Genomic DNA, 25,439 nt, shown 5'->3' with positions numbered 1-25,439 from the left:
CGGCCTTATTGTATACTAAAGCCAATTTACCGCAAGGCTTCCCCCGGAAGCCAACGCTCAAAAACAACCTACGGAGTACTCCGGGGTCAACCCCAGATTTGATTGCACAGTATGCTTAATTAAATGACATCAATGCTACTGTTCTTTGTAACCTCATGCTGATTTAAATAGGTAAACAGCCGTTCTACTCCGCGGTATACCTCGGATTCAGACTTCCTTCCGCCCCGTGGGTTACGAGTATTCTGCAACACCCCTCAAGCACTAAGTGGGCCAAAAGTTGCCACCACTTGGCATGAGTCAAAACAACTCCAGTTCTCAGGGGATTTTATGATGACGTTGTTAAGCCGTGGACATTAGTTAGGAAATCATCTCTCATTTCTTCCCAACTTCATTTGTATTTCTCTCTATAAGAAAAAGCTGAAAAGTTAAAAAGATAAAAATCAAAACGAGAGGCGATTGAGGCGATTAAGGCAATGCGGCTCCCCAGGAAGGAAGGTGGCTGATTAGTCATCCGATCTGGGGCGCATAACCTTCCGATTACGGCCAGAGTGGGGCCTACTAGTCCTAATTCGGCGATCATCGCCTATATCGGAGGCAATTTTTGGCAGAACGCTCCAGTTTCGAAGGTTCTTCTTAATGACCCAAAAATTTCCTAGCTTTCTATTCTCCTCAAAAGCATTGATCAGCGCGGTTTTCGACAACTTTATTTCCTTTATCTTTCCTTTTCGCGTTCGTTTTTGGACCTTCACACTCGCCCAAAATGAGGGCTCACAGCGGCAGCGATGCCAAGGAGGACTTCCCGGCTGAAGTCAGCGATGGCTTTGTCCCCGACAATATGGACGCCCGAGAGCTGCAAATACACGAGCACGGAATTAAGAAGTTTAGTCGCTTAGGGTGGAAGCGACTCACAGTCGTTCTTATTACTGAAGCTATCGCGCTAGGCACCCTGTCTATTCCTTCCACATTCGCCACCTTGGGCATGGTAGCTGGTGTCATTTGCTGCATCGGTATCGGTCTCATCGCGATTTACACGAGTTATGTTGTTGGCCAGGTCAAGGTCAAATACCCTCACATCACCAACTATGCCGACGCGGGCCAGGTGCTCTTCGCCAAATTCGGTTGTGGGCGATTTGGATATGAGCTCATTACTGTCATGCTGAGCTTGCAGTTACTTTTCCTGATCGGATCGCATTGTCTTACTGGCTCGATTGCGCTCATCACTATTATCGACACCAATATCTGCTCTATCGTTTTTGCTGTTGTGTCCGCCGTCATCCTTCTTCTTCTCGCCATCCCACCTAGCTTTACGGAAATGGCTATTCTGGGCTATGTTGATTTCGCCTCGATCATAATCGCTGTGGGTGTCACCATTATTGGTACTGGAATTCAAGCCACGAATAGCACCGGATTGTCGAACGTGAATTGGTCTGCGTGGCCAAAGGAAGGCATCACCTTTGCAGAGACTTTTATCTCGGTCACAAATATTATTTTCGCCTACACCATCACCATTTGCCAGATCTCTTTTATGGATGAGATGCACACACCCACCGACTTCACGAAATCTGTTTGCACACTGGGCGCTATTGAGATGGTCGTTTACACCATGACGGGTGCTTTGATCTACGCCTTTGTCGGCCAAGATGTCCAAAGTCCTGCTCTTCTCTCTGCGGGACCTACCCTCAGCCGTGTTGTTTTCGGTATCGCACTCCCCGTGATCTTCATCAGTGGCTCCATCAACGCGGTGGTATTCGGGCGCATGATTCACGGGCGCATTTTCAAGAACTCCTATATCCGGTTCATCAACACTACAATGGGCTGGGTCACTTGGCTGGCCATGCTTGTGGCTGCCATTATCATCTCTTTCATCATTGCGGAGGTCATTCCATTTTTCGACGACTTACTCTCCCTAATGTGTTCGCTTTTCCTGTCTGGCTTTACTTTCTACTTCCCAGCCATGATGTGGTTCCTTCTTATTAAGAAGGGAAGCCTGTTCACACCGAAGAACCTTGCCCTGGGTGCCCTGAACATCTTTGTGTTCTTGATTGGACTCGTGACTCTGGGCGCTGGTATCTACTCCTGCGTCATTGATATTGTATGTTTACATTCCCCCATCCCTCTATCAAAATCAAAAGATAAGAAACTAACCAATGATTATAGAGAAACAAGTATCGCGATGGCACAGTTGGAGGTGTTTTCAGTTGCTCATCTTGATCTGTTGCTGGTCGGGAGTTTTGCTCTTTGGGTTCTTTCGAGATCTTTGTATAGATAACTAGACTTTTCAAATGTAAATATAAAGCATTGCTATTCTAACTTGGGCCTTATTCAAGTTTATGTACAATATTCAGAATCAGTTCAAAACTGGACAGGAAACCTCTCATTAGCTGAGTCATTGGGATATCAGTAGTGCAACATCAACTTATGAGTAGAAGGGAATGAGATTGACTAAACCTGCGGCCAGTAGCCCAACGATTGTTTGCTCTATAGTCCTCTGATTTGCTATTTCAACTTGAAGGACAAGGAGAGCGCCGTATGGTAATTCCGACATGTAGGTACACTCAAAGAGAAAGCGAATGACGTGATAAGGGGTCGCTGATGACACCTAAGCCACAGAAGAGCTACAGCATCAAATTTGCCGAACACAATTACATCCATGACTCATCGAATGTAGCTTTGTATACTTTTGTTACGATTGAGGATAATTTGGACCTCGAGAGAGTATACATTGAAGGAAGATCAAGCCGGAGCCCGATCATGTATCTTGGACGAAGAATTGAAGCTGTGAGAGTAAAAAGGAGCGTATATTGATAGTATATCAAAGGGTAATCCGAAAGGGATCAATTATGCGTCCCTACCACAAAACCTGCTGGGACTCAGAAACACCTCCAGCGCAAATAAAAGTGTTCATTCTCAAGCCCTGGAGGAACAGCGGCGTCCGCACAGATTACGGCAGAGCTACATAGGCAGTATCGGCGGAAAACTCATGTAGGAATAAAGAATTGGATTAAAAACTGCTTGGGTAAGACCCTTCTCCCAGAACAACAAAAACCATTAAATACAGCATAGATATAACTTGACCCTGCGAAACCACAATTCATTCAGGAACCCTCCTCCCCCTAGGTGGTGGATTTTGCTGGCCCCTCCCAAAGAGAGGACTCAACCCGATTCTTCGATGAATAGTCTCGAGTGGCCTTTTTCTAGCTGTTGGATAGAATCCAGGAACTGCTCCGTCGTAAGGTGACCCTCTTTTCTCAACTGGAAGACTGTTTGTCAAGTTCATGGCAGTTTTTGAAGTCGAAAAAATTATATCGTTTTCATCATCTGGTGTTGTGGAGGTAAAGAGCAGCCAGCGTAAAAACGGCCCATCAGATCGATCCGCCGGAGTATCTGTTGGATGATGCCCTCGCTCCAAACAACATATTAATCTAGTCCACCTTGTCATTCGCTTTCCTTTTCCATCCAGGACTGTCGCCTCAATTTCAAAATAGCTGTTTGTTGAAAGACCATTGGCAGTATGTGCAGTGCCATCTCCAAGAATTGGAATTGGTGGAGGGTTTGCGATGTGGTTAGGTCCAATCAAAACGTCCAGGTCCCCTTCGTAGAGAGTCATATACGATGCTGCTGTGTCGTATAGAAAGAGCATTTCAACCCACCAGTCGTAACCAGGCAGTCTAAGAGCAACGCCGTACTAGATCGCAAATTGTCAGTGATGAGATATAGGTTTGGTTGCCATATGACATAATGTTCAAGTTATGATGAGACGTACAGTGAATGTCCAGGTATCATTTAGAGGTACAACTAATGTCGGACGCTGTACTCTAGGACCGGGTCCTAGAATCTAACAATGCTTCAGTATTTTGAGCGGGGGGGTTTAACTTTCTCTCCTTACCCCTTCTACCCAGAAACTTTTATGGCCTTCATTTGCAGCATTGATAGCCTCAAACTCATCCCAGTCAAAAGGGCGTGGCTGGCACAATTGTTTGCCCTTTGCCCAGTATGTAACAAGACCTATCGCCCATGGAAGGCTCTTTGATCTATATGCTTCCATTATCGATTTGATATTTGGAATTTGATTATTCTCGTTGCCATCATTCTTTCTCGTTTGTAAGATGTATTCCAGGGCGTCAAGTCGTTTATAAACATTTGAATCTGATCCGGCGGGCTCGTTCCTTGCGACTCCACTAATGCCATGTTAAACAATACGCTCTTATTTTCAGACGTGCAGGACTTTGTAGCAGAGATTATAGTATGGAAGCACTTGACTCACTTTGCATAGTCTCTTCTTCCTTTGTATTCAGCCAATCTTGCTTCAAATAGGTGAGGCATTATCCCATCTTCTATTCTTTCTTCGCATCTCAATATCAGGGCATCAATATCACTGGGTAGGTTAGAAAGATTCGTGGCGCAATTATAGTGCCAGTCATAATAACATACTTTGGATCAAGGTCTGGCTCTCGTGCGTTCTAATCATGGGGCAAGTCTTCAGCCTGTGTTATTGGGTTATCTCCTCTTTTTCTCCATCTTTTCTGACGGGGCTGAGGCTTGAAATTAGACTTGGGTTGGTTTTGCACAGAATCCACAAATGACTTTTTAAGGTCGAGCTGATCTACCATGACTTTATTTCTCAATGTCTTCACCCAAGGAGATCCTTTTGCCGATGAATCATTTCTGACAACTACCTTCCTCTGCTCTTTTGGAGAATATGGGCCCTTCGATTCTTGTGTGTCCGGACTACGAACGCCCTCTTAATATTTACCAAAGAACGATGGCTCCTCCCATAAACGCCAGAAGTCCTCTATAGCAGAGACCAGAGCACCGTGGCCTGTAATCTTAAAGATTCCATGCAACAGTTTTAGCCCCTGGGCCATCAAACCGGTTGCATAATCATCAGCTAGAAAGCTATTAGTTTTGCTGAAAGACAGGGTTGTGGGGTATCCTAGAAACATACCATACTCATCAAGTGGAGTTGGGTCATAGTAACGTGGGTTAGGGAGGTTATGTCTTGGATGCAGGTCATGGAAATCCCAGGATACATCCTCGATTACTTTAATTACTGTACTCCGGATAAACAAGGTGATGGAATATAACTCTTCAAGCTCCCATGGTTGAAGGAACTTTTCAAAGACAAGCAATCCTTCCCAGACGAGCTCAAAGGCCCTAGGTTCAAACCATTTGTGTTCACCTGTCGGGAATGGGTTGCCAAACATCTGACAACCTAGCTGAAATCGGTAAAGAGCACGTATTATCCGGCCTTTTTCTGTTTCGCTTAATGAAGCATCGCACTCCTTCTCGGATATTTCTGGTCGAATAGCAAGGTTTTTGTAAAGCCCATTTGGCATAGCGGTGTGTCATAGGTTGAATAACCATAAAATGAAAATTGGCAATTGCGATAGCATCACCCAAACTCAAAATTCTATACAGCTCTGATTCAGGCTGTACCCGCGATTTTCCAAGGTCGTCACAGAGTTGTGTAATTTTCTCATGGTCCCAGTTCAAAAAGGTCTCATTGGTACTAGTTAGTTATTTCAACCATTGATTGCGATCGGGCAGCTTCGTCTTTTCCCCCTGATTCTTTATTCGCCGTAGTGATGTATTTTGATTATTTGGTGTCACTTAAGCACACTCTGTCAAATGGTGGTTGGCCTTACTGAGCGGCAGCTAGCTTTGTGAACACTGACAGGTTACCTAACCGATTCAGGCCATTAAAAATAACCATGTTTGCTTTGGCGACAATATGCGAGATATTATTGGGGTTGATATTATATCCTCGTTCGGTATTTTACGCAGCCCCTCGTAGTTCGAACGTCGATTGTCTGGCAGGGCTGGTACCCGTGAATATTTCGAGTACTCGAGTAGGCTTTGCCGACTGAAGCACCCGACATCGGTTTCCATCCCGCGGACATAGAGATGCTCTTCCAAACTCTGATCATGTCATCCATATTGCCAGATATGGTTACTCCGGTATTTTGTCTTACTACTGTAGGAACCTATGCAGGTCTCATTTTCATAGATTGGTTTGAAAATGCGCTGCAAATTGAGATCATTGTATGTCAAATCACCGCCGGTAAACGGTAAACTCCAGATATAGGAACCCGAGGTAAGCAGCCAAGAGCACCACACCAGCATTCCTCCCCATTCCCAAAAATATGACTGCACAAAACAGCACAGAGGACACCCACACTGCCATCAGCTCAAAAAGCACAAAATTATCCGCCTCTTGTACCTGGTACCCCGCTACAGCAATGACACCAACACAGAGCGTCAACAGGAAAATGTTGCTTCCTGCTGTCATAGCAGCCATAATACCGCCGTGGCCGCGGGAACCACTGAGGATTGCAACCAGTTTTTCTGGGAGAGTAGTGGCAAAAGAGACAACGGTCAGACCAAAGACGGTTCCCGAGAAATGCAGGGAGTCGGCGATGGTGACAGCGCTATGGGAGAGGATATATCCTGACAAAGAAAGTGAAATAAATCCGAGAATAAGTTGGAAAATGTGGTAAGTAAGGCTTCTGCTTCGTCTGCTTCCTTTGTCTGTTGATGACGGCGTAACCTCATTCTCAATAAGTGGAGAATTCTCGGACGTAGTGGCATGGTTGACAGATTCGCCGTCATCACTATCACTGTATTCCCGGTCGCTATCACTGTCGGAAAGCTCTGGGGGCGAAGCTACACCTTTATAGATAGCATAGATGATAGAGACGACATAGAGCGCGAATATGGCAATCAGAACCCCACCAACAATCCGGTTCAGTTGGTTAAAGAATGCCAACACCACGAAGAGCGTCGTAACCAGAAACAGCAGGGCCGAGTATAATTTTTCGCTGCGGCCAAACTCCAGACCCTGGGGATAAAAGAGTAGCCCCAAAGAAAATGCGCCGAGGATGTTGGAGATAGTCGAACCCATGACGTTCCCGAGGGCAAGGGGGCTACGATGTTGCAGGATGGCGGCAACCACTACGGCGAGCTAATGAGGGGGTAAGCCACAATGGATGGTGAACCGGATTGAAGTGAGTTGCAGACCTCTTCCCATTCAGCGCCAGCTGTCAAGAGGGCAATGACAGTTTGCGAGATGCCTAGACGCCGCCCGACAACGACGGTATGGTCGATAAACTTGTCCGCGCCATAGTCAAGAACAAACACGCCTGCAATCAAAGTGGCAACATTGAACCACAAGGCATCCCAATCCATTATTGTCTCTGAACCTATTTCATATATGTCGACAGTAATGGAAAATGGAGAGGGCTAGCTAGAGTAAGTGGAAATATTGATGATGGTCTTAAAATCGAACTGTCGCCTTTCCCTGACCGCCTTCCATAATAACCTGTCTCTAGTCGTAGTTTTGGCTCCATCACATGATAGAAGAAGGCTTTTTCAGTTGCAGCATTGACTCCCCTCGGAGGCAAACGGTAATACAGTGTATACAATGACTGTTTGGAGGTATACATAACTGAATTCAAACATCACTTTACTGACCCAATAACCTGAGAGGCAAATATTCTAAAAGCCAATAATCTGAGAACAAACAGTAACAGGCTCAAAGTTAATGTGCAAAATAATGCCTCTGGCTTCACAGATAGACCTGTGCAATGGGCCGCCCATGGGCCAAAATTTGGCTACCCACCCATAGGCTAGGTACCCATAGGTATTTAGGGCATGCCTATTTAGCCAAGACATTATATATATTACTAGCTTATATATATTACTAGCTTATTAGGACTATTGTTTTAAAATAACTACCTTAATTATAGCTAAATACTAAATGTCTTATACGTTGATCAATAATCTCTAAATATATTTATATATATCACATAATACTACTATTTGCCCCACTTATGGGCATGCCCATGGGTTTGCACAGGTCTAATTGCACAGGTCTACTTCCACAACAAAGGCCCCGCCCGCCGTCGCTACAGCCCCATTGAATGATCGGATTATGTCTTACCACTGTCTTGAATCATGCGAACCCCGGGTTTTGGAATGAAATGAATAAATGAGCCCATCATCGCTTCGGAAACGATCATTGGCTGAAGCTAGATTACTAACATGTGCATCGGAGCAACTTCGGTGATGCACGTGATATGATCAAACATGCCAGTGCAGAGTTTTAAGACTCAATTTTCAGTCACCGTGGAAGTCTCGCCGAATTTTTCTAGAATTTTTCCATGGCGTGAAGAAATGTGGTCCCGAAACAAATTTTCAATTTCAAGTTGACATTGGGAGAAAACAATGCCCAAAACAATGCTCTGTGGTTTAGCCGGAGATATTCTTTTTTATCATTTGCCACCGATCACATACAGCACTGGCTTACTACTAGTAATGATATTAAGAACGACGCGATTCGTAAAATCATTATCGATGATAATAAATTAAGTAATACAGTCGTTCTCGAAATCGGCTTGACCGATACACACTCAATCACTCTTCTCTGGCCCCACTGCCAAGACTTTAGCGCAAATCATAAAATTGGGCAGATGGCAGTAAGTGGTGGTCCGCTGTAAAATGCTGCTTATAGTATTATATAGTATTAGTAAATTTACGTAACGTGTAAGAGAATTAGGTAGAGCCCTATGGAAGTAAATACAGTACTAGGTCTCCGCGAAACACTCCGTAGACAAGTTAGGTGACTGCGGGTATTCAACCTCTCTTCTCAGCCCGTCTATATTCTCGTTGCCAACCGTCGCCTCGTACAGTAGTTCCGGGAAACAATGCCACTACTGACTCACTTTTCATTATTTTCTCGAGCCTTAATGCTGAGAGCTACTAAACTGTATTAGGCTATGTATAGGAGTAACAATCTTCCGGTATTTTATAATATAAACTCTTACAGAACCAAGTTACATACCGCATGCTTATGAGTGCATACAGTAGGTGATACTTGTACAGTAGCTGAAAACTTCCGTAGAAATAAAATACAAACAATTCAAGCAAATCCAGTGGCGATCGAATTCGCGAATCCGGCCACCTCTCATCATCTCCGCACAGCAGCCGTCCTAGTGCCTACTTAGAACATCAAAAAGGCGTGCGACGTAGCTCTAGATGGACTAAACCTGATACAGATTGACGAAGACAAAAATCCTGATTACTTCACTGTTGGTATCACCAGCTAGGTACTGTGTACACGGTTAAGTGGACAGCATGTATGCTCCAAAAGCAGAAAGTAACTTGATTGATAGATAGATGATGATAGATCAGTCTGGTTGCAAAACACCCCCGGATACTACACGCCGGCCCTCGGCGGTCACAACATCGGGGCCGCAGCCTGGCGCAAGAATGCGTGCACCAAGCAAGGGATTATATTCCTCAGAGAAGGATATATCCCGACATTCACAAAGCGTGGTGTTAAGTGGGGTATTGCCCAGGGTTTTGTCAAGGACATTATGTTCTGGGCTGAAAATATAATGGTCGTGACTAGGACTGGGAACTTTGAATGTGAGCATTTAATTATATATTCTGTTTTAGCTATTCTTTCCAAACATCTATATAATTTGAGACACATTCATGCGCAGAGACGAGGGCTTTAGATGCCTTCGATTATTAAACCTGCATTTCGAAAATGACCCCCGCACTTGATCCTCTTGATCGAACCTTATCAACAAAACATTCGAGAAAGGCATCGAATCCCTGGCTTGGATTCACTTTATACTCATCCTACTTCCGTTTAATGAACTGCTTTAGCTCGGAGAAGAACTCCTCGATAGGGTTCAAAGCTGGTGAATAGGGTGGAAGATATACGAGCTTAACGCCGGAATCTGTGCACATCTGCTCAATTTTCGTTGTACGATGAATGAAGCATTATCTATGACGATAACAGACTTTGGCACCGGCCATCGGTTGCAGAGTTGAAGAATTTGGTCAATGAAATCCTCAAAAACATCGGCATCGGTACAGCCTTGAAATACTCGTCGCAGGACAACCCTATCTTGAGCATACGCAGGTAGTATCGGATATCGATTATGCCGTTGAAACTTGGAAATCTGGACCGGTTTAACACCGAGAGGAGACCAGCCTATTCGTCGAAATCCCGCTCTTTTTATCACAACCTGACTCGTCCACGAAGACCAAATGGTATGACCGAAGGGTAGATAGATTATGGAGGCAAAAGTCCAGTAGATTTGCATTTCGTTCCTTTGCAATTTGTCGGGCAGCTTTCTTGGACCACCCCACGGAAGCAAGCAAGCAAGCGCCCGCCTGAAGCTCTGGATCGTAACATGCTTCCCAAAATCGTCCCAGAGAAAGAGGGCCATCTCGTCTTGATACAAGGTCGATTTCTCCAGCAAATGTTCGCAAAGGGCTTCCATCATACGTGGCGTCATACTTCGTGGGCGACCAACGCCATTTCGAGGGACTCGGACATTTTCGAACACTTGCAGGTTTGAGCGAATGTGTATCATGGATTGTCTCTAGAGTCGGAGATATGGGCCATCTGAGAAGTCGTTAGTGATTTGCTTTGAATCATATGATCGATTAGCTCGAGTTGTGACTGTTTCAAATTCGGTTCTATTTTGCTTTGCGTGATGTGATGCGGTCATTTTCTGACTGTCGGTTAGTGCTACGTGGATTCTTTGAAGCGAGCTAAGTATGTCCTTACGGACCGACAATAACCCAATAACCCGAGATGAATGACATCATACCGTTAGTTGCAAATGGCGTGCAGGTCAGCATGATTTGGGCCGGCTCGGGCCGACAGTCCTTCCGGTGGGAATCAGAAGCTACGCAGCTATGGATGGAGTTCCACAAAACTCCTTGAACAGCATTTGCGCAGAGGCTGAGGTTCGAAGTATTGACTACATTTCTTGATTTGATGTTTACTAAAAGACAGTCATCTTTAATTGAAATAGAGATGAATTGTGATTCTCTTAACTACAGAAATACCCCAGCAGTAGAGGTCACATGAGAGCGGGGCTACGCTGACACAGAGATCATCTGCTAACACCCTGTCACTTCAGTCACTTCAGGACAAGTAACTCCGCATGTTCCTTCTGAGGGCCAAAGACACTTTGCCTCGTGATACATGGATTCAACGATCTCATTCAGTGGGGCCAATTATGGAGCAGAGATAGGCGTTAACTACGGTTCGGTCACGAACGAGTTTCATCATCAATTAGGTACCGTAGGAGTGTAATTATTCAGCGTCGATCGTGCTAACCTTAAAACAGACCTTGATGACAAGCTCTCCCCTGTACCCGGGGCTGCGTTCGACTCATACGAAAATCAGCATGAAGATCAATGTCTTCCAGGCACACGAACCGATATCATCGATCAAATCACTGAATGGGCCTCGTCCCCAAATGCCAGGTGCATATTATGGTTGAACGGAATAGCGGGAACAGGAAAATCCACCATTTCACAAACAATGGCAAGAAATTTCAGCAACTCTAAGTCACTTGGAGCAAGCTTTTTCTTTAAAAGAGGCGAAGCGGATCGCGGGAATGCAAGAAAGCTATTCCCGACAATCGCAAGGCAATTAGCGATTACTATTCCTATGATAGATCCAGCCCTCCAGCAAATAGCCCACGATAACCCGGGTATTACAACAAAGACGATGCGGGAGCAATTTGAAAAACTCCTCCTTCAGCCACTCCAGAGCCTTGAGCGAAACCCTGCCGCTATCAAGGCCATGGTGATAGTGATTGACGCATTGGACGAATGCGAAGGAGATAGTGACATTCGACTTATACTCCAACTTCTCCCACAGCTAAAGAACATAGCGGCAATTCATTTACGAGTGCTCTTGACGAGTAGGCTCGATCTACCGATTCGTTTAGGTTTTTCGAGAATTCCAAGCCATGACCACAAAGACCTGATTCTCCATGACATCCCTATAGAAGTGATCGAGCATGATATATCATTGTTTTTTGAATATCGACTTGCGGGGATCAGGATTGAACGGTCCCTCCCAACAGACTGGCCTGGAGAGAAAAATCTCCAAAAACTAGTGGCATTATCCGTTCCGCTCTTTATATTCGCGGCCACGATCTGCCGTATATTTGAGAACCCAGATTGGGACCCAACTGACAGTCTCACCGAGATCCTTACACATCAAAACGACCAATCAAAGCTAGATAGGACTTATCTTCCGGTTCTTGATCGTCTTCTCAGTAGACAATGCGAGAAGCAAAAAGCAAAACTAGTCTCGGAGTTCCGGCAGGTGATCGGTGGTATTATGATGCTAGAGAGCCCACTGTCAATGGTCTCGCTCGCAAAGCTCCTTGAGCTTCCTGAGAGACTTGTTCGCCTTCGACTCGATCCACTGCGCTCGGTGCTTAGAGTGCCAAATGATGATACAGTCCCCGTTCGGCTCTTCCACCTGTCATTTCGGGACTTTCTTCTTGATCCAGAAACGCGCAAAAAAACTCCCTTTGGGATAAGTGAGACTGAGATGCATTATAGCTTGGCCAGACAATGTCTGCTTTTGTGTCAGACTCTTCGCAAAAATATCTGTCGACTACCGAGCGATGGATTCGAACGTGCAGAACTTGACCGTCGGACTATCGATGCCTACCTTCCTCCAGAGTTGCAGTACGCCTGTCGATACTGGGCATATCATTTAGTCAAATGCACAGACTCGGATAATATGATGTATAGTGCGCTGTTGTTTCTCCAGAGGCATGTTCTGAAGAAACACTTTCTACACTGGGTGGAAGCAATGAGCTTACTAGGCCTTACGTCTGAAATACTAGGTATCCTTGATGACCTCCAAACGGCCATATCGGTAAGCTCCAAAGTTAGTCTTATATGATTTGCATTGACAGCTTTAGGGCAACAACTCTTCCCCAATTTCGCATTTTCTTCACGATGCAAAGCGATTTATTGTGAAAAATTTCCAGATAGTTGATCAAGCGCCTCTTCAAGTTTATTGTGCGGGACTTATATTTGCACCCCACACGGCAATAATCCGTAGAGAGTTCAAACAAGAACTTCCAACTTGGGTATGCCAGCTACCACGAGTTGAGGAAAGATGGAGTGCCGAATTACAGACTCTCGAAGGTCATTCAAGTCGGGTTCGGTCAGTCACTTTCTCGCCCGATGGTCGGCTACTAGCGTCTAGCTCTCATGATAGCACAGTTCGACTTTGGGACCCCACGACAGGTGCACTTACCCAGAAGCTCGAAGGTCATTCAGGTTCGGTTCTGTCGGTGGCCTTTTCGTTTGACGGCCGGATGCTGGCATCGGGCTCTGACGATAAGACAGTACGGATCTGGGACCCGTTAACAGGTGCCCCTGTCCAGACGCCTAAATACCATCCGATGTGGGTTTTGTCGGTGACCTTCTCGCCAGATGGCCGGCTCCTAGCATCCGGCTCTCTTGATAAGATAGTACGACTCTGGGATCCGGCGACAGGCGCACTCACCCAGACGCTTGAAGGTCATTTAGGTTCGGTTGCGGCGTTAGCATTCTCGTCTGACGGCCGGCTGCTGGCATCGGGCTCTGACGATAAGACAGTACGAATCTGGGACCCGTTGACAGGTGCGCTTATCCAAAATCTCGACGGCCATCCAAAGTGGGTTTGGTCAGTGGCCTTCTCGCCAGATGACCGGCTACTGGCGTCGGGCACGGGTGATCAGATAGTGCGGCTCTGGAACTTGGCAACAGGCGCACTCACCCAGACGCTTGAAGGTCATTCAGGTCCGGTTGTGGCGGTGGCCTTCTCGCCTAAAGGCCAGCTGCTTGCGTCCGGCTCCAGTGATAAAACAGTGCGGCTCTGGGACCTGGTGACAGGCGCACTTATCCAGACGCTCGAAGGCCATTAGTCTCCAGTTGAGTCAGTGGATTTCTCGCCCAAAGGCCAACTGCTTGCGTCCGGCTCTTGTGATAAGACAGTACGACTCTGGGACCTGGAGACAGGCGCGCACACACAGCCAATGAAAGGTCATTCGAAGTTAATTGAGTGGGTGGCCTTCTCCCCTAGTGGTCGGCTGCTTGCGTCAAGCTCTGGTGATAATTCAATAGGGATCTGGGACCCAATGACAGGCGCACTTGCCAATATACTCGAAGGCTCCTTAAGTTACGCTTCGTCGGGTGCCTTCTCCCCCGATGAACGGCTATTTGCGACCGGCACGAATGATGGTAAAGTACAGCTTTGGGACCTCATAACGGGTACACTTTCTCAACAGTTTGAAGGCCACTCAAGTGTGATTTCGTTAGTGGCTTTCTCAACTGACGGCCGGCTGTTGGCATCAAGCTCTGGTGTGCAGCTATATGACATGGCGACAGGCGTGTCCACTCAGGCTGACAATACGGTGCGTCTCTGGGACGTGGCGACGGGCACCCTTGCCCGGACTTTTGAAGGCCATTTGGAATCAGTTGCCTCAGTAGCCTTTTCGCCGGACGGCCGGCTGATGGCGTCTGGCTCTAAGGACAACACAATGCGGCTCTGGGATGTGGCGACAGGCGCGCTGGCACGAACTTGGAATGTCGAAAATATAGTCACTACGCTAGAATTTTACTACGAAGGTTCACGTCTCCGTACTAATTTCGGCTGGGTTGACATTGAATCTGAGTGTGACGTCTCTTCATTCCATCCTCCTTGTGCGAATCTAGGAATCTCGATCGGGAATGACCAATGGATAAGATTGTCAGGCGAAAAGGTTCTTTGGCTTCCTATTGAATCTCGGCCCACCTGTTTCAAGGTCAATGGCAATACACTTGCCTGAGGACACGCATCAGGGCGCATTTCCTTTATCAAGTTTGGTATATAGATATCTATATTTCTCGTTCCTTCTCGTCCGTTGTCTAGTGTGTGTGTAAATCGGCTTTCTTGCATATGGAATATTTCATAGAGACCCAGTTCCCTGATAGATCACAGAGATCCACTCTGTGGTTTCATGAAACTTCACGTTGTTCTCACCCACACTATTATTACGTCGCTATTTGGATCAAACAAAGTGTATTTTACGATAACTCTGAACAAAATGTGGCCGGTCAAATAAATAATCTGCGCTAATGTCTTGGCAGTGGGGCCGAGAAAGAAAGTCTCAGTGTGAACTGGTGAAGGCAATTTCGAGAATCACTGTATCAGCCAAGACATTCAAAGATGCTCCATTCTGAAAAAACCCACCTTACAGTAGCTTTTTGGGAGAGTTGCGTCTGTTGTAGGATTCGCGACATAGTCTGTTCCACCTCGGTCTCTCGATAAGAAGCACCATACTGGATCAACCAGGTTAATCATATTTCATAATCTTACGACCGAGCTGCGTGTTCAACGATGTCACTAGTTGCAATCTTATGGACGGAGAGATACATTACCGTACCATGCCATTCCAGGTTCATTGAACAGCAGCCCTCAACTTAGTATTTCCCGCCCAATGAATAATCTACGCTAAAGGCTTGGCAACGGGGTCAGGAAAGAGTTTCTGAATGTGTACTGGTCAACGCAATTCTGAGAATGACTGTACCCAGGGATAATATTCATTGCGTTCTCGTATTCATTACCGCTGCTCGAGTCGAGTACATTGTGTACAATCAGAAGATTCACGCTAGCCCAAGTGATGAACGAATAGAATTTCTCGCTGAGAAATGACGAGTGTTCAGAAGCTATGCTGCTAAGAAATACGAAGCTCCCTACCAGAATAGGCATGTGAGAGCGGAAAACCATTTAACCTTCCATTTTTATTCCACACGCCGTGAAAAGACGTCAGTCATGCCCAAATGAATCTCAATGCAGATGAGATTGTCGGCGGAATCCCCGAAGCAAAACGCGACCTGCCTCACTTTAAAATCTACAGGTCTGAAGGCCCAGTTTTGTCGGGGTGTACCGGGCACAGTAAACCACGCATCGATCGTCATTCAACGAATTTGAGGTGGACCTTCCGAGGATCTACCGACCAGACGATCTCTCGGTCAACCGAACTGGGAAACAAGACCACCGGAACAAAATCATTCATTTCTCACACTGTTTGAACAGAATGGAGCCCAGAATTTCCCAAAGCAAACCAGAACGCTCATAAATTTCTACATCTACGAGTCTGATATCAAAAAGAGTCGAAACCCTCTCCTTTCCGACCAAAATGATTCCCTCCGAGTCGCCATTCGGCATGCCGGTGGTTTGGCGGTGGGGCCGAGTGCTCCAAGGCATGCCGAGAAGGTCGGCGAAAGCGGCATCGGGATGTAATCGGTCTTTCTTCGCAGTTATTTAGATCTTGCCGACTAATCGCTTCCCGGTGGTTGTCCGAAAGTGGCCTGTTTTCGCTAGGTGGCGTCCTTGTATTGAACGACAATTCGCCCAACATTATCGTGGTCCACACGTCTCATGCGACAGAGGCAGGGTGCATGGTTCATCGTATCGGTCTGCTTCCGAATCGGGAAAAATAGCATCAATGACGATGGTCCAGACCACGGGTTTTAACCCAGAGTTTTGAGTAGTATCTGGAGTTGGAGCTACGGAATGCAAACAAGATAATCATTCATCTAGGGAAATCGTAGAACCAGCAGCTTGAGAGCCGAGAAAGCAGAGAGCTGGAGAGCTAAGGGATCAAGGTTTGAAAGCTACCGTCCGCAACACTCCTTTGTCTACCTCCACTCGAAGAAAAACTCAATTTGGTCAAATGACATGAGCCGGAACACGTTGGAGCACTATGGAGTATCAGAACCAAACTAACCCCACGCCCCATGCTGTATCCCGGTCCCCATACTTGTAAACCCGGAGTTTTGCGGATGACGCCAGGCACTGCCCCTGTCTGGGGCTAACTTATATTCCGTCCTCTTCCTCCTAGCAAGATCCTGTCTTCAGAATCTTTTCTCCCCTTCATCCGCGTACATACTTGTGTTGCTCTAAGGGTCGACACGCCACATTCATCATGAAGACAAAGCAACAACAACAACCTATCTCGTCGTCTCATAACGAGAACGTCCCCAACGGCGAGACATCAGTTGCCCACGAAGAAACATATCAAAAGAGCTGGGTCATCGGAGGAAAATACCGGGAACAATTATACCAGGAACACTCCCAAGAGTTTGAGGGTAAATTGGTACAGGAGGTTGATTTCGACCTTCCGCTCACAGCCACCAAGCCATCTCAACATAATGGCCAGAACTTCATTGTTCTAGAATTTGCGGAGGGAGATAAGGAGAACCCGTTCAATTGGAACCCGAAGTACAAAGCGTTCATCAGTATCCTGCTCTGTGCGATGACACTCTTCATCGGTCTCGCCACCACTGCATACAGCGCCGGAATTTCACGCATGACAGAGGAATTTGGTGTTTCAACGGAAATTGGTCAATTGGGTCTTTTCTGCTTCAACTTCACCTGTGCCCTGGCACCCCTCTTTCTGGCACCCTTCTGTGAGTTGGCCGGTCGTCGTGTTGTCTACGTCGGAGCATACGTCTGCTTTGCCCTGATGTTCATCGGTCTCTCCCTCGGGAAGAATATTGCCACAATCCTCGTCTGCCGTTGCCTGCTCGGTCTGTTTGGCTGTGTCGGAACCATCCTTGTCGGTGGAACATTCGGCGATATGTATACACCTGCCCATCGCGCCATCCCAATGGCATCCTTCTCTTTCATCGCTATCTTCGGAACAGTCGCCGCACCCATCTACACCGGCTTCATCGACCAGGCTCTGGGCTGGCGCTGGGTTGAAGGTATTCAAGGCCTTGCCAACATTCCCCTCGGAATTTTGATCGTCATCTTCCTCAAGGAAACCCGCGGTGGTGTAACCCTCACCAAGCGCGCCAAGATGCTCCGCCAGAACACTGGTGACGAGCGTTTCGTCACTCACAACGATCTCGAAGCCCCCGGTGTCAAGGAAATGCTGCACAATTCATCAGTCAAGGCCATCCGCATGCTCTTCACCGAGCCAGTTGTATTTGCTTTCGGACTGTGGATCAGCTTCGCTTGGTTCCTGGCTTTCCTCTTCCTCTCCGTGATCCCGATCACTTACCAAGAGAAGCGCGGCTGGGGCGAGGGTACTTCCGGCCTGCCTTACATCGCCCTGTGCTTCGGCACAACCCTGGCATTCGGTCTGAACTTCCTGCAGATTCGCAAATACGAGAGCATCGTGGCGGACAAGAGCCGCAAGACCCAACCCGAGGACCGCTTGTACGGTGTCCTATTTGGCGCTGTCTGGCTTCCCATTGGTCTCTTCATTTACAGCTTCACTCAGTATAAGCAGCTGCACTGGTTCGGCCCGATTGTCGGACTCGCATTGATCGGTGTTGGTATCTTCTTCATCTTCGAGTCCTGCTATAGTTATACCTCGGACTGCTATGGCGAGAACTCCTCTTCCGCGATTGCTGGACAGGGATTCATGCGTAACACACTTGGTGCTGTGTCGCCGCTCTTCGCGTCGCAGTTCTTCCACAACCTCGGCAGTCAGTGGGCTGGTCTGTTGTTGGCACTGATTGCCACCCTCTTGACTTTGATCCCCTTTGTTCTGTACAAGTATGGACCTGCTCTCCGGGCACGCTCCAAGCTGGCTAGCACAATTGTGAACAGCAGCACGGATTGAGTTATGAGAATGAGAGTCAATTGCACGCGAGCAATTGATGTGAAGCATGGAAGATGAGTGCATGATACTGCACAGAATCATGAATGTATATAAGCATACGAGTCAGCATATGGTCATAGACAAGCATTAGCATAAAGTAAAATCAAGACGAGGTTGACCCTCGACGGCGTTGACGCCCACACGTGATGAACACCCATCGTGCCTTCCAAAAATAATACAAAAACACAAAGGAAGGGGCAACTCCCCGCGTTCCTTCCGTAAATGGAATGTGCTTGTCCCGATTCAGCAAGAGGGCGGTCAGTGTGGCACGTGATATCTGCCACCTCCAACCCAACCCACCCAAGGCGGTGTAAATGTTCTGCCGTCTCAAAGATCTTCACATCCGAAAATTTCACTCCACACCTCAACTTCACCCACCCGCACTTTTTACGTCTATCCTACAGGCAGTGATCCTCCGCGTGAGCCATTTCTCAAAGATCTGGTTTCTTGATACTATTCTCCTCTACCAAAATTCAAAATGGCCGAAGATAGCTCCGCCGGTAAGCTTTTTTCACCCACCGCCCAGATCGGTGCATTCCGCTAACTCTCACTTTTTCACCACACAGCCTGGCCCATCGCCGACGAGACTCTGTCTCAGTCTCTTCTGGACCTCGTCCAGCAGGCTGGTCACATCCGCCAGTTGAAGAAGGGCGCTAACGAGACCACCAAGACTCTGAACCGGTACGGCATTCATCTGACAAGAGATATAAATTATCATTACCTTGATGCTAACTTTTGTCATTTAGTGGAACTTCTGACCTCGTCATCCTGGCCGCCGACACCACCCCCTGCCCATCATTCTCCACCTGCCCCTCCTCTGTGAGGACAAGAACGTTCCTTACGTCTACGTTCCCTCCAAGATGGCTCTCGGCCGTGCCACTGGTGTCTCCCGCCCCGTGATCGCCTGCTCCATCACCACCAACGAGGCCAGTGACCTGAACGCTCAGATCCGCACCATCCGCAACCAGGTCGAGCGTCTGATGATCTAAAGTGTCTGTCGGATATGGATATTGGATAAAGGTCGGAGAGAGGATTTTATCGAGATGAGCAGAGGTGCGAGGCGGAATTTCGGCAAACCTTCTGTCCGATGGATGGGGGGTAGTTGATGATTATACCGCCTCACTCCTTTTGCTCTTGCTGTCGAGTCTTTAGCTAGAATTTGCAGCTAGATATAATTCGGATCTCTTGAGAAAATTTCTTGCTTCGTGTGTAGGTGTAGGTGTACGTGTAAATATCTGCCGAGATCGCCGCGTCTACGTGGGGTAGACTGTCAGTGCTCGTTAAGTTTCACTTGGTAGGTTGCCTGTAGATCTTGAATCAGGCTGTGGGGATGCCGTGGCGGCTTGCGAATGACACGGTAGAGTAGTCTGCTTAAAATGTGCGGAGAAGGCTGGCCCTTTGCCGGGTATGGCCTGTCGGGGTCACTCGCGTCGATAGAGCCTCAAAATTCTGCGTACCTCGCACCTTCGATGGGTATATTTGAACGGAATGACTTTGAATAGGGTGATTGTTACTATACATACATTCCACACTGTCGTCTCAGTTATGCATATAAGCACTGCATAGCCTTTGCTACTCGCAAAGATTGATTAGATGAGCCACTTAACTAAAGTGCCCCGGACCACTCTGAATTGCCGACAGATTTAATCCACCTTTCCTCGTCAGCTATCGCCCCTTTTTAATTGTCCCGGTTTCTGTTGAACGCTTAGAACCAATTGGAGTCATCTGGCAAATAGGATCACTCATCCGAACCCTAACTAAGCCCCTTCAACTGTCTCCGGCTAAAACCAATCCTTAGCGCCGAGCCCGGTGCGTCAGAACTAGCTCTAATATGCCGATCAATCAACACCAAACGGCTCTTAGCCCCCCCTGTCACCCTGACAATTTCATCTTTCCACCAAGCAGCCCCCTGGGAGTGTGGGGCAATGCCAATATCTGTCGCATCTGTCCTATGGCTGTTTCGTTTCATGGTGGGGTTCCACGCGGACGGAACATCCACCCTCGAACAAGGCGAAACAGTTCATCGGCTGCATTATGGATGTGCCACATCCTCGTACTATTCGTACTCGCACAAAGACTAGTGGAGCTGAGATGGTCTGACTGGGGTAAACGGGAGAATTCCTCCTTTGGCCGAATCCCTGTTTGAGATATAAGTACATGTCTTATCCATCTTCGTCTGTTGTCTCGCGTTGATATACGACGTCGCCCGCCGTGTCTCTGCTCTATTCTGCAGCCATCCTTTCTTTTTTTGACTTTTTTCTTCTCAGCTTTCTTTGTTATATTTTGTTTCATTTTCAACTCAATTCACCCTCGTTTTCGTAACCTTATTTCGACATCTGCGATGTTCGTCTCTTCTCTTCTTGCAATCGGCCTGGCGCCATTGCTCGCATCCGCCGCTCCCTCCTGGTCCGTCGGTCCAACAACCGACTACGCCACAAAAGCTAGCACCAAGACCTGCAGTGTCCTCGACTACGATGGCGTCGCCGATGGAAAGACTGATATCGGCCCGGCCATCAGTTCCGCCTGGGATGACTGTAAAGAGGGCGGCGTGGTGTATATCCCGTCTGGCGAGTATGCCCTCGGGTCATGGGTGACTCTGACCGGTGGAAAGAGTACCGCTATTCGTATGGATGGTACTATCTACCGCACCGGCGAGGATGGAGGTAACATGATCTTCATCGAGCATACTTCCGACTTTGAACTGTTCAGTTCCAATTCCAAGGGCGCGGTGCAGGGGTACGGGTATGAGTTCCACAAGGATGGATCTCTGAGTGGACCTCGTATTCTGCGTCTGTATGAGGTTACGGACTTTTCGGTTCATGATTTGATTCTGGTTGATGCGCCTGCTTTCCATTTCTCTATGGATACTTGCTCTAATGGTGAGGTTTATAATATGGCTATCCGTGGTGGTGACTCTGGTGGTTTGGATGGCATTGATGTGTGGTCGAATGATATCTGGATTCACGATGTAGGTGCCAGTGTATCGCTGCTCTGAAGCTGAGGTTTATATCAGTTTCAGTTGGAATTCGTTGGATAGTTGCTTATAATTACCAGGTCGAGGTCACTAACAAGGACGAGTGTGTCACTGTCAAGGTACGTATTTTCACACAAAGCTCTTGCCCTTTCTTTACTAACACGACACAGAGTCCCTCCAAGAGCATCCTGGTTGAGAACATCTACTGCAACTGGAGCGGTGGCTGCGCCATGGGCTCTCTCTCCACCGACGTTGACATCAGCGACATCACATACCGCAACATCTACACCTGGTCCTCCAACCAGATGTACATGATCAAGAGCAACGGCGGTAGTGGCTCCGTTTCCGACGTCACCCTAGAGAACTTCATCGGTATGGACCACCCTACCCAAGACCTACCAAGACCCGACAGTTCCACCCCACCTACATAACATAAACATAGATTACAGTAACTAACACCCCCAGGCCACGGCAACGCTTACTCCCTAGACATCGACCAAGCCTGGAGCAGCATGTCCACCGTCTCCGGCGACGGCGTCCAACTAAACAACATCACAATCAGCAACTGGAAAGGCACCGAAGCCAACGGCGCCGAACGCGGCCCGATCAAAGTGAACTGCGCGCCCGGTGCGCCATGCACCGACATCACAATCGAAGACTTTGCCATGTGGACCGAAGAGGGCGACTACCAGACCTACGTCTGCAACAGCGCCTACGGCTCCGGCGAGTGTTTGAAGGAGGAGAGCGGTGATGTCACTTCGTACTCGACTACTGTGACTGTTAGCACTGCGCCGACTGGGTATTCGGCTGCTTCTATGGATGCGGATTTGGCTACTGCTTTTGGAACGGATTCTGAGATTCCGATTCCTACTATTCCTACTTCTTTTTATCCTGGTGCGACGCCTTTTAGTGCGTTGGCTGCTAAGGCTAGCTCTGCTTAGATGGGAGTTGGTGGGTGATTGGGATATTTCCTGCCAGTGGAACAACCTGAGGGGTTGGAATATGATTATTTGAGCATATCCATGGATTCTGGTTCAATTTTATGCGATGCCTTGGGGTTGAAATCCTTGATTTCTCATCAACGATGGAGTACACGTATTATATATACCTAGGTATATAGTGACACTCCAGAGGTTGTTGACTAGTACCGCCTGGGCATGGATCGGGAGACCTTCAAATCTTGAAACCTTAGTGTTTATCCGCTGAAGACATAATTGCATTGAGTAAATCGATCAAGGTGAATACAGCCACTGTATTTCACTCGAAGTTGTGCTAGTCTAACAGTACATCCTAGTAGTGTTGCCCTTTTGAGCAAATGGTGTCGTCAACACAGCTCCACCTTCCTCCTTCAACCCGTGGACTGCACCAACCTCAACCTCAACTTCAACTCCCTTCAAGTCTCTCCACCGTGACTCTTTCCAACACTTCAAAGACCCTGAAAATCACGAACAAACACGAAGACGAAAACACACCCGTCGATCACGCCATGCCACGATCCAATCGAACACGAGGACAACCAAGATCCCCACCGCGATAGAGTTTGCGGGGCAATCAAAGCTACCCTGATTCGCGCTTGTTGATGCAGATTCCAGAGTTCTTGCGTAAGGGATTCGACGTTGCATCCAGCTGGCAGCAGTCCCTGTCTGTGCTAGGACAGCTTGAAAAAGACACCGAAGGAAGAGCTTGGGTATTCATATAAGAACGGAATTCTCTCTTCTCACCTAGAGAAAACAATGCCTTGAGTCCCATTTAGGACTTCCCAAACACCATCGCCATGGCCGTGGATAGCACAACAAATAAACATGATAATCATGCCGATGCGAAAACACCCTCTCAACAACCAACTCCGATCGCAGATCTCCCGGCCGAAGATGGCCCCGACGCGACCTACCGCGCCAAAGCAGACATACTCAACCGCGCGATTCAAGAAATCGGCATGGGCCGATACCAATGGCAACTCTTCGTGGTAATCGGATTCGGCTGGGCGAGCGATAATCTATGGCCGATCGTAACATCTCTAATCCTCACACCCCTCTCATACGAATTCGCCGTCTCCAAACCGCCCCTCCTAACACTCGCGCAAAACATCGGCCTCCTAGTCGGCGCCGTGTTCTGGGGCTTCGGCTGTGATATATTCGGGCGGCGCTGGGCATTCAATCTGACGATCGGAATTACCGCAATCTTCGGACTGGTAGCGGCAGGATCGCCAAATTTCGGGGCTGCGTCTACTTTCGCTGCGTTGTGGTCGCTCGGTGTTGGAGGGAATTTACCGGTTGATTCGGCGATTTTCTTGGAATTTTTACCCGGCTCGCATCAGTATTTGTTGACGGTTTTGTCGGTTGATTGGGCTTTTGCGCAGCTTTTGGCCAATTTGGTTGCTTGGCCTTTGATTGGGAAAATGACTTGCGCTGAGGCAGACGGGTGCACTAAGGGTGATAATATGGGATGGAGGTATTTCCTCATTGCCATGGGGGGTCTGGCTATGGTTATGTTTGTGTCTCGCTTCGCTTTCTTTACTATCTACGAATCGCCGAAATATCTGATGGGCAAGGGGAAGAATGACCAAGCGGTGCAGGTTGTGCATGAGGTGGCGCGTCGTAATGGCAAGACCTCGTCGCTGTCCCAGGCTGAACTGGATAGTTTGGACGAAGGTGAAGCGCATGGTCACAACGCAAGAACAATTGTGCGACAGAGGCTGGAGAAGCTTAAGTTCAATCACATTCGCGCGTTGTTCGATACGCCCAAACGTGCTTTCTCAACGACTTTGATTGTTCTTGTCTGGGCCTTTATTGGTCTCGGATTCCCTCTGTACAACGCCTTCCTCCCATATATCCAACAATCTCGCGGAGCGGAATTCGGCGACGGCTCCGTTTACATCACCTACCGGAACTCCCTCATTAATTCAACGATGGGTATCCCCGGCTGTCTGCTGGGTGGACTTCTTGTGGAACTCCCTAATTTCGGAAGAAAGGGTGCTCTGTCAGTTTCAACGGCTCTCACGGGCGCTTTCCTTCTCGCGTCAACGACAGCGACAACTTCGAATGCTTTGCTCGGGTGGAACTGTGCTTTCACCTTCATGAGCAGTCTCATGTATGCTGTGCTGTATGCGTATACGCCGGAGATATTCCTGACAAAAGATCGCGGCACGGGGAATGCCCTGACAGCATCTGCGAATCGCATTTTCGGAATTATGGCTCCTATCATTGCCATGTTTGCCAACCTTCAGACTGCCGCTCCGGTGTATGTCAGTGGTGCATTGTTCATAGCGGCCGGCATTCTGGTCGTTTTTATGCCTTACGAGTCACGAGGGAAGGCGAGTCTTTAGTTCGGTTCAGGAAGAAGGTACTTATTTTCGAACCCTGGGGGACTACCCTGCAGTTCTCGTGACAGATACATGTATCTACCAACCGTGCATCTCCACAGAGACATCCATACATAAATAAATAGGAACGTCAGCATGTACATTATATCATTGATAACCAGTCCCAGGTAGAACCTGGAAATGCAATAACAAGCGCATTGACCATGCTTAGTCCGCACTGCCCCCAAATTAATATAAAACACTTCCAATAACCAGGGTACGATCCACCGAATTCCCCAGGACAAGATATGGAGGCGATGATGTCATTCCGCAAAACAGGCACGAGGCCGTTACGCAACTGTCATACAACTAACCTCTACGGAGTACTGTAAGACTGGGAATACAGTAACCCATCATTAATGTGAGAAAGTTCAAATTCAACAAACATCAGCAACCCATCCTGCACAGAGGGAAAATCGTGATCCACAAAGCCGTTGCCGACGGGGAATTTCAACCAATACCATCTATATCCAGGGCTTAACGCGACTCCATCCCTGATAATGAGATCAAGGATGTGAATACCCCACCCTGGATGTCACTACGTCAGGAAAGATATAACTGGTTCGATGGCCCTGGCTTGTAAAGTGACAGGCCAGATGTGGGGATGTGATTTGTTGGCCGCGTG

The 25,439-nt window shown here is 47.7% G+C and overlaps 10 protein-coding genes across 10 annotated transcripts; 7 read left to right on the top strand and 3 right to left on the bottom strand.

The window, feature by feature from the left end:
- Window positions 1-760: 760 nt before the first annotated feature.
- On the top strand, window positions 761-2,211 carry N7509_007984 (uncharacterized protein; the record flags this gene model as incomplete). The annotated part of the gene is made up of 2 exons (XM_056632621.1): window positions 761-2,092; window positions 2,158-2,211. The coding sequence occupies 2 exons, from the start codon at window positions 761-763 to the stop codon at window positions 2,209-2,211; spliced, it is 1,386 nt and encodes a 461-aa protein (XP_056488172.1).
- Window positions 2,212-3,091: 880 nt separating this feature from the next.
- N7509_007983 (uncharacterized protein) lies at window positions 3,092-4,323 on the bottom strand (the record flags this gene model as incomplete). Its single annotated transcript, XM_056632620.1, has 4 exons — window positions 3,092-3,685; window positions 3,764-3,835; window positions 3,887-4,178; window positions 4,265-4,323. The coding sequence occupies 4 exons, from the start codon at window positions 4,321-4,323 to the stop codon at window positions 3,092-3,094; spliced, it is 1,017 nt and encodes a 338-aa protein (XP_056488171.1).
- Window positions 4,324-4,742: 419 nt separating this feature from the next.
- Window positions 4,743-5,336, bottom strand: N7509_007982 (uncharacterized protein; the record flags this gene model as incomplete). The annotated part of the gene is made up of 1 exon (XM_056632619.1): window positions 4,743-5,336. One exon carries the CDS (start codon window positions 5,334-5,336, stop codon window positions 4,743-4,745), a length of 594 nt encoding a protein of 197 aa, XP_056488170.1.
- A 716-nt stretch (window positions 5,337-6,052) lies between these two features.
- Window positions 6,053-7,185, bottom strand: N7509_007981 (sodium:calcium antiporter; the record flags this gene model as incomplete). Its single annotated transcript, XM_056632618.1, has 2 exons — window positions 6,053-6,961; window positions 7,018-7,185. The coding sequence occupies 2 exons, from the start codon at window positions 7,183-7,185 to the stop codon at window positions 6,053-6,055; spliced, it is 1,077 nt and encodes a 358-aa protein (XP_056488169.1).
- A 3,823-nt stretch (window positions 7,186-11,008) lies between these two features.
- Window positions 11,009-13,748, top strand: N7509_007980 (uncharacterized protein; the record flags this gene model as incomplete). The annotated part of the gene is made up of 3 exons (XM_056632617.1): window positions 11,009-11,102; window positions 11,154-12,709; window positions 12,756-13,748. 3 exons carry the CDS (start codon window positions 11,009-11,011, stop codon window positions 13,746-13,748), a joined length of 2,643 nt encoding a protein of 880 aa, XP_056488168.1.
- A 111-nt stretch (window positions 13,749-13,859) lies between these two features.
- On the top strand, window positions 13,860-14,651 carry N7509_007979 (WD40 repeat domain-containing protein; the record flags this gene model as incomplete). Its single annotated transcript, XM_056632616.1, has 1 exon — window positions 13,860-14,651. The coding sequence occupies one exon, from the start codon at window positions 13,860-13,862 to the stop codon at window positions 14,649-14,651; it is 792 nt and encodes a 263-aa protein (XP_056488167.1).
- Window positions 14,652-16,793: 2,142 nt separating this feature from the next.
- Window positions 16,794-18,440, top strand: N7509_007978 (uncharacterized protein; the record flags this gene model as incomplete). The annotated part of the gene is made up of 1 exon (XM_056632615.1): window positions 16,794-18,440. The coding sequence occupies one exon, from the start codon at window positions 16,794-16,796 to the stop codon at window positions 18,438-18,440; it is 1,647 nt and encodes a 548-aa protein (XP_056488166.1).
- A 517-nt stretch (window positions 18,441-18,957) lies between these two features.
- N7509_007977 (uncharacterized protein) lies at window positions 18,958-19,468 on the top strand (the record flags this gene model as incomplete). The annotated part of the gene is made up of 3 exons (XM_056632614.1): window positions 18,958-18,979; window positions 19,046-19,224; window positions 19,304-19,468. 3 exons carry the CDS (start codon window positions 18,958-18,960, stop codon window positions 19,466-19,468), a joined length of 366 nt encoding a protein of 121 aa, XP_056488165.1.
- Window positions 19,469-20,820: 1,352 nt separating this feature from the next.
- Window positions 20,821-22,394, top strand: rhgB (putative extracellular rhamnogalacturonase; the record flags this gene model as incomplete). The annotated part of the gene is made up of 4 exons (XM_056632613.1): window positions 20,821-21,447; window positions 21,534-21,572; window positions 21,624-21,825; window positions 21,919-22,394. 4 exons carry the CDS (start codon window positions 20,821-20,823, stop codon window positions 22,392-22,394), a joined length of 1,344 nt encoding a protein of 447 aa, XP_056488164.1.
- An 833-nt stretch (window positions 22,395-23,227) lies between these two features.
- N7509_007975 (putative sugar transporter) lies at window positions 23,228-24,778 on the top strand (the record flags this gene model as incomplete). Its single annotated transcript, XM_056632612.1, has 1 exon — window positions 23,228-24,778. One exon carries the CDS (start codon window positions 23,228-23,230, stop codon window positions 24,776-24,778), a length of 1,551 nt encoding a protein of 516 aa, XP_056488163.1.
- Window positions 24,779-25,439: the final 661 nt, after the last annotated feature.

This window comes from Penicillium cosmopolitanum, assembly GCF_028827165.1.
Source record: "Penicillium cosmopolitanum strain IBT 29677 chromosome Unknown utg000008l:1.0-4398992.0:1.0-4402845.0, whole genome shotgun sequence".
NCBI lineage: Eukaryota > Fungi > Ascomycota > Eurotiomycetes > Eurotiales > Aspergillaceae > Penicillium > Penicillium cosmopolitanum.
The sequence above is the reverse complement of the archived record's forward strand: the minus strand, read 5'-3'. Positions and strand labels throughout refer to the sequence as shown.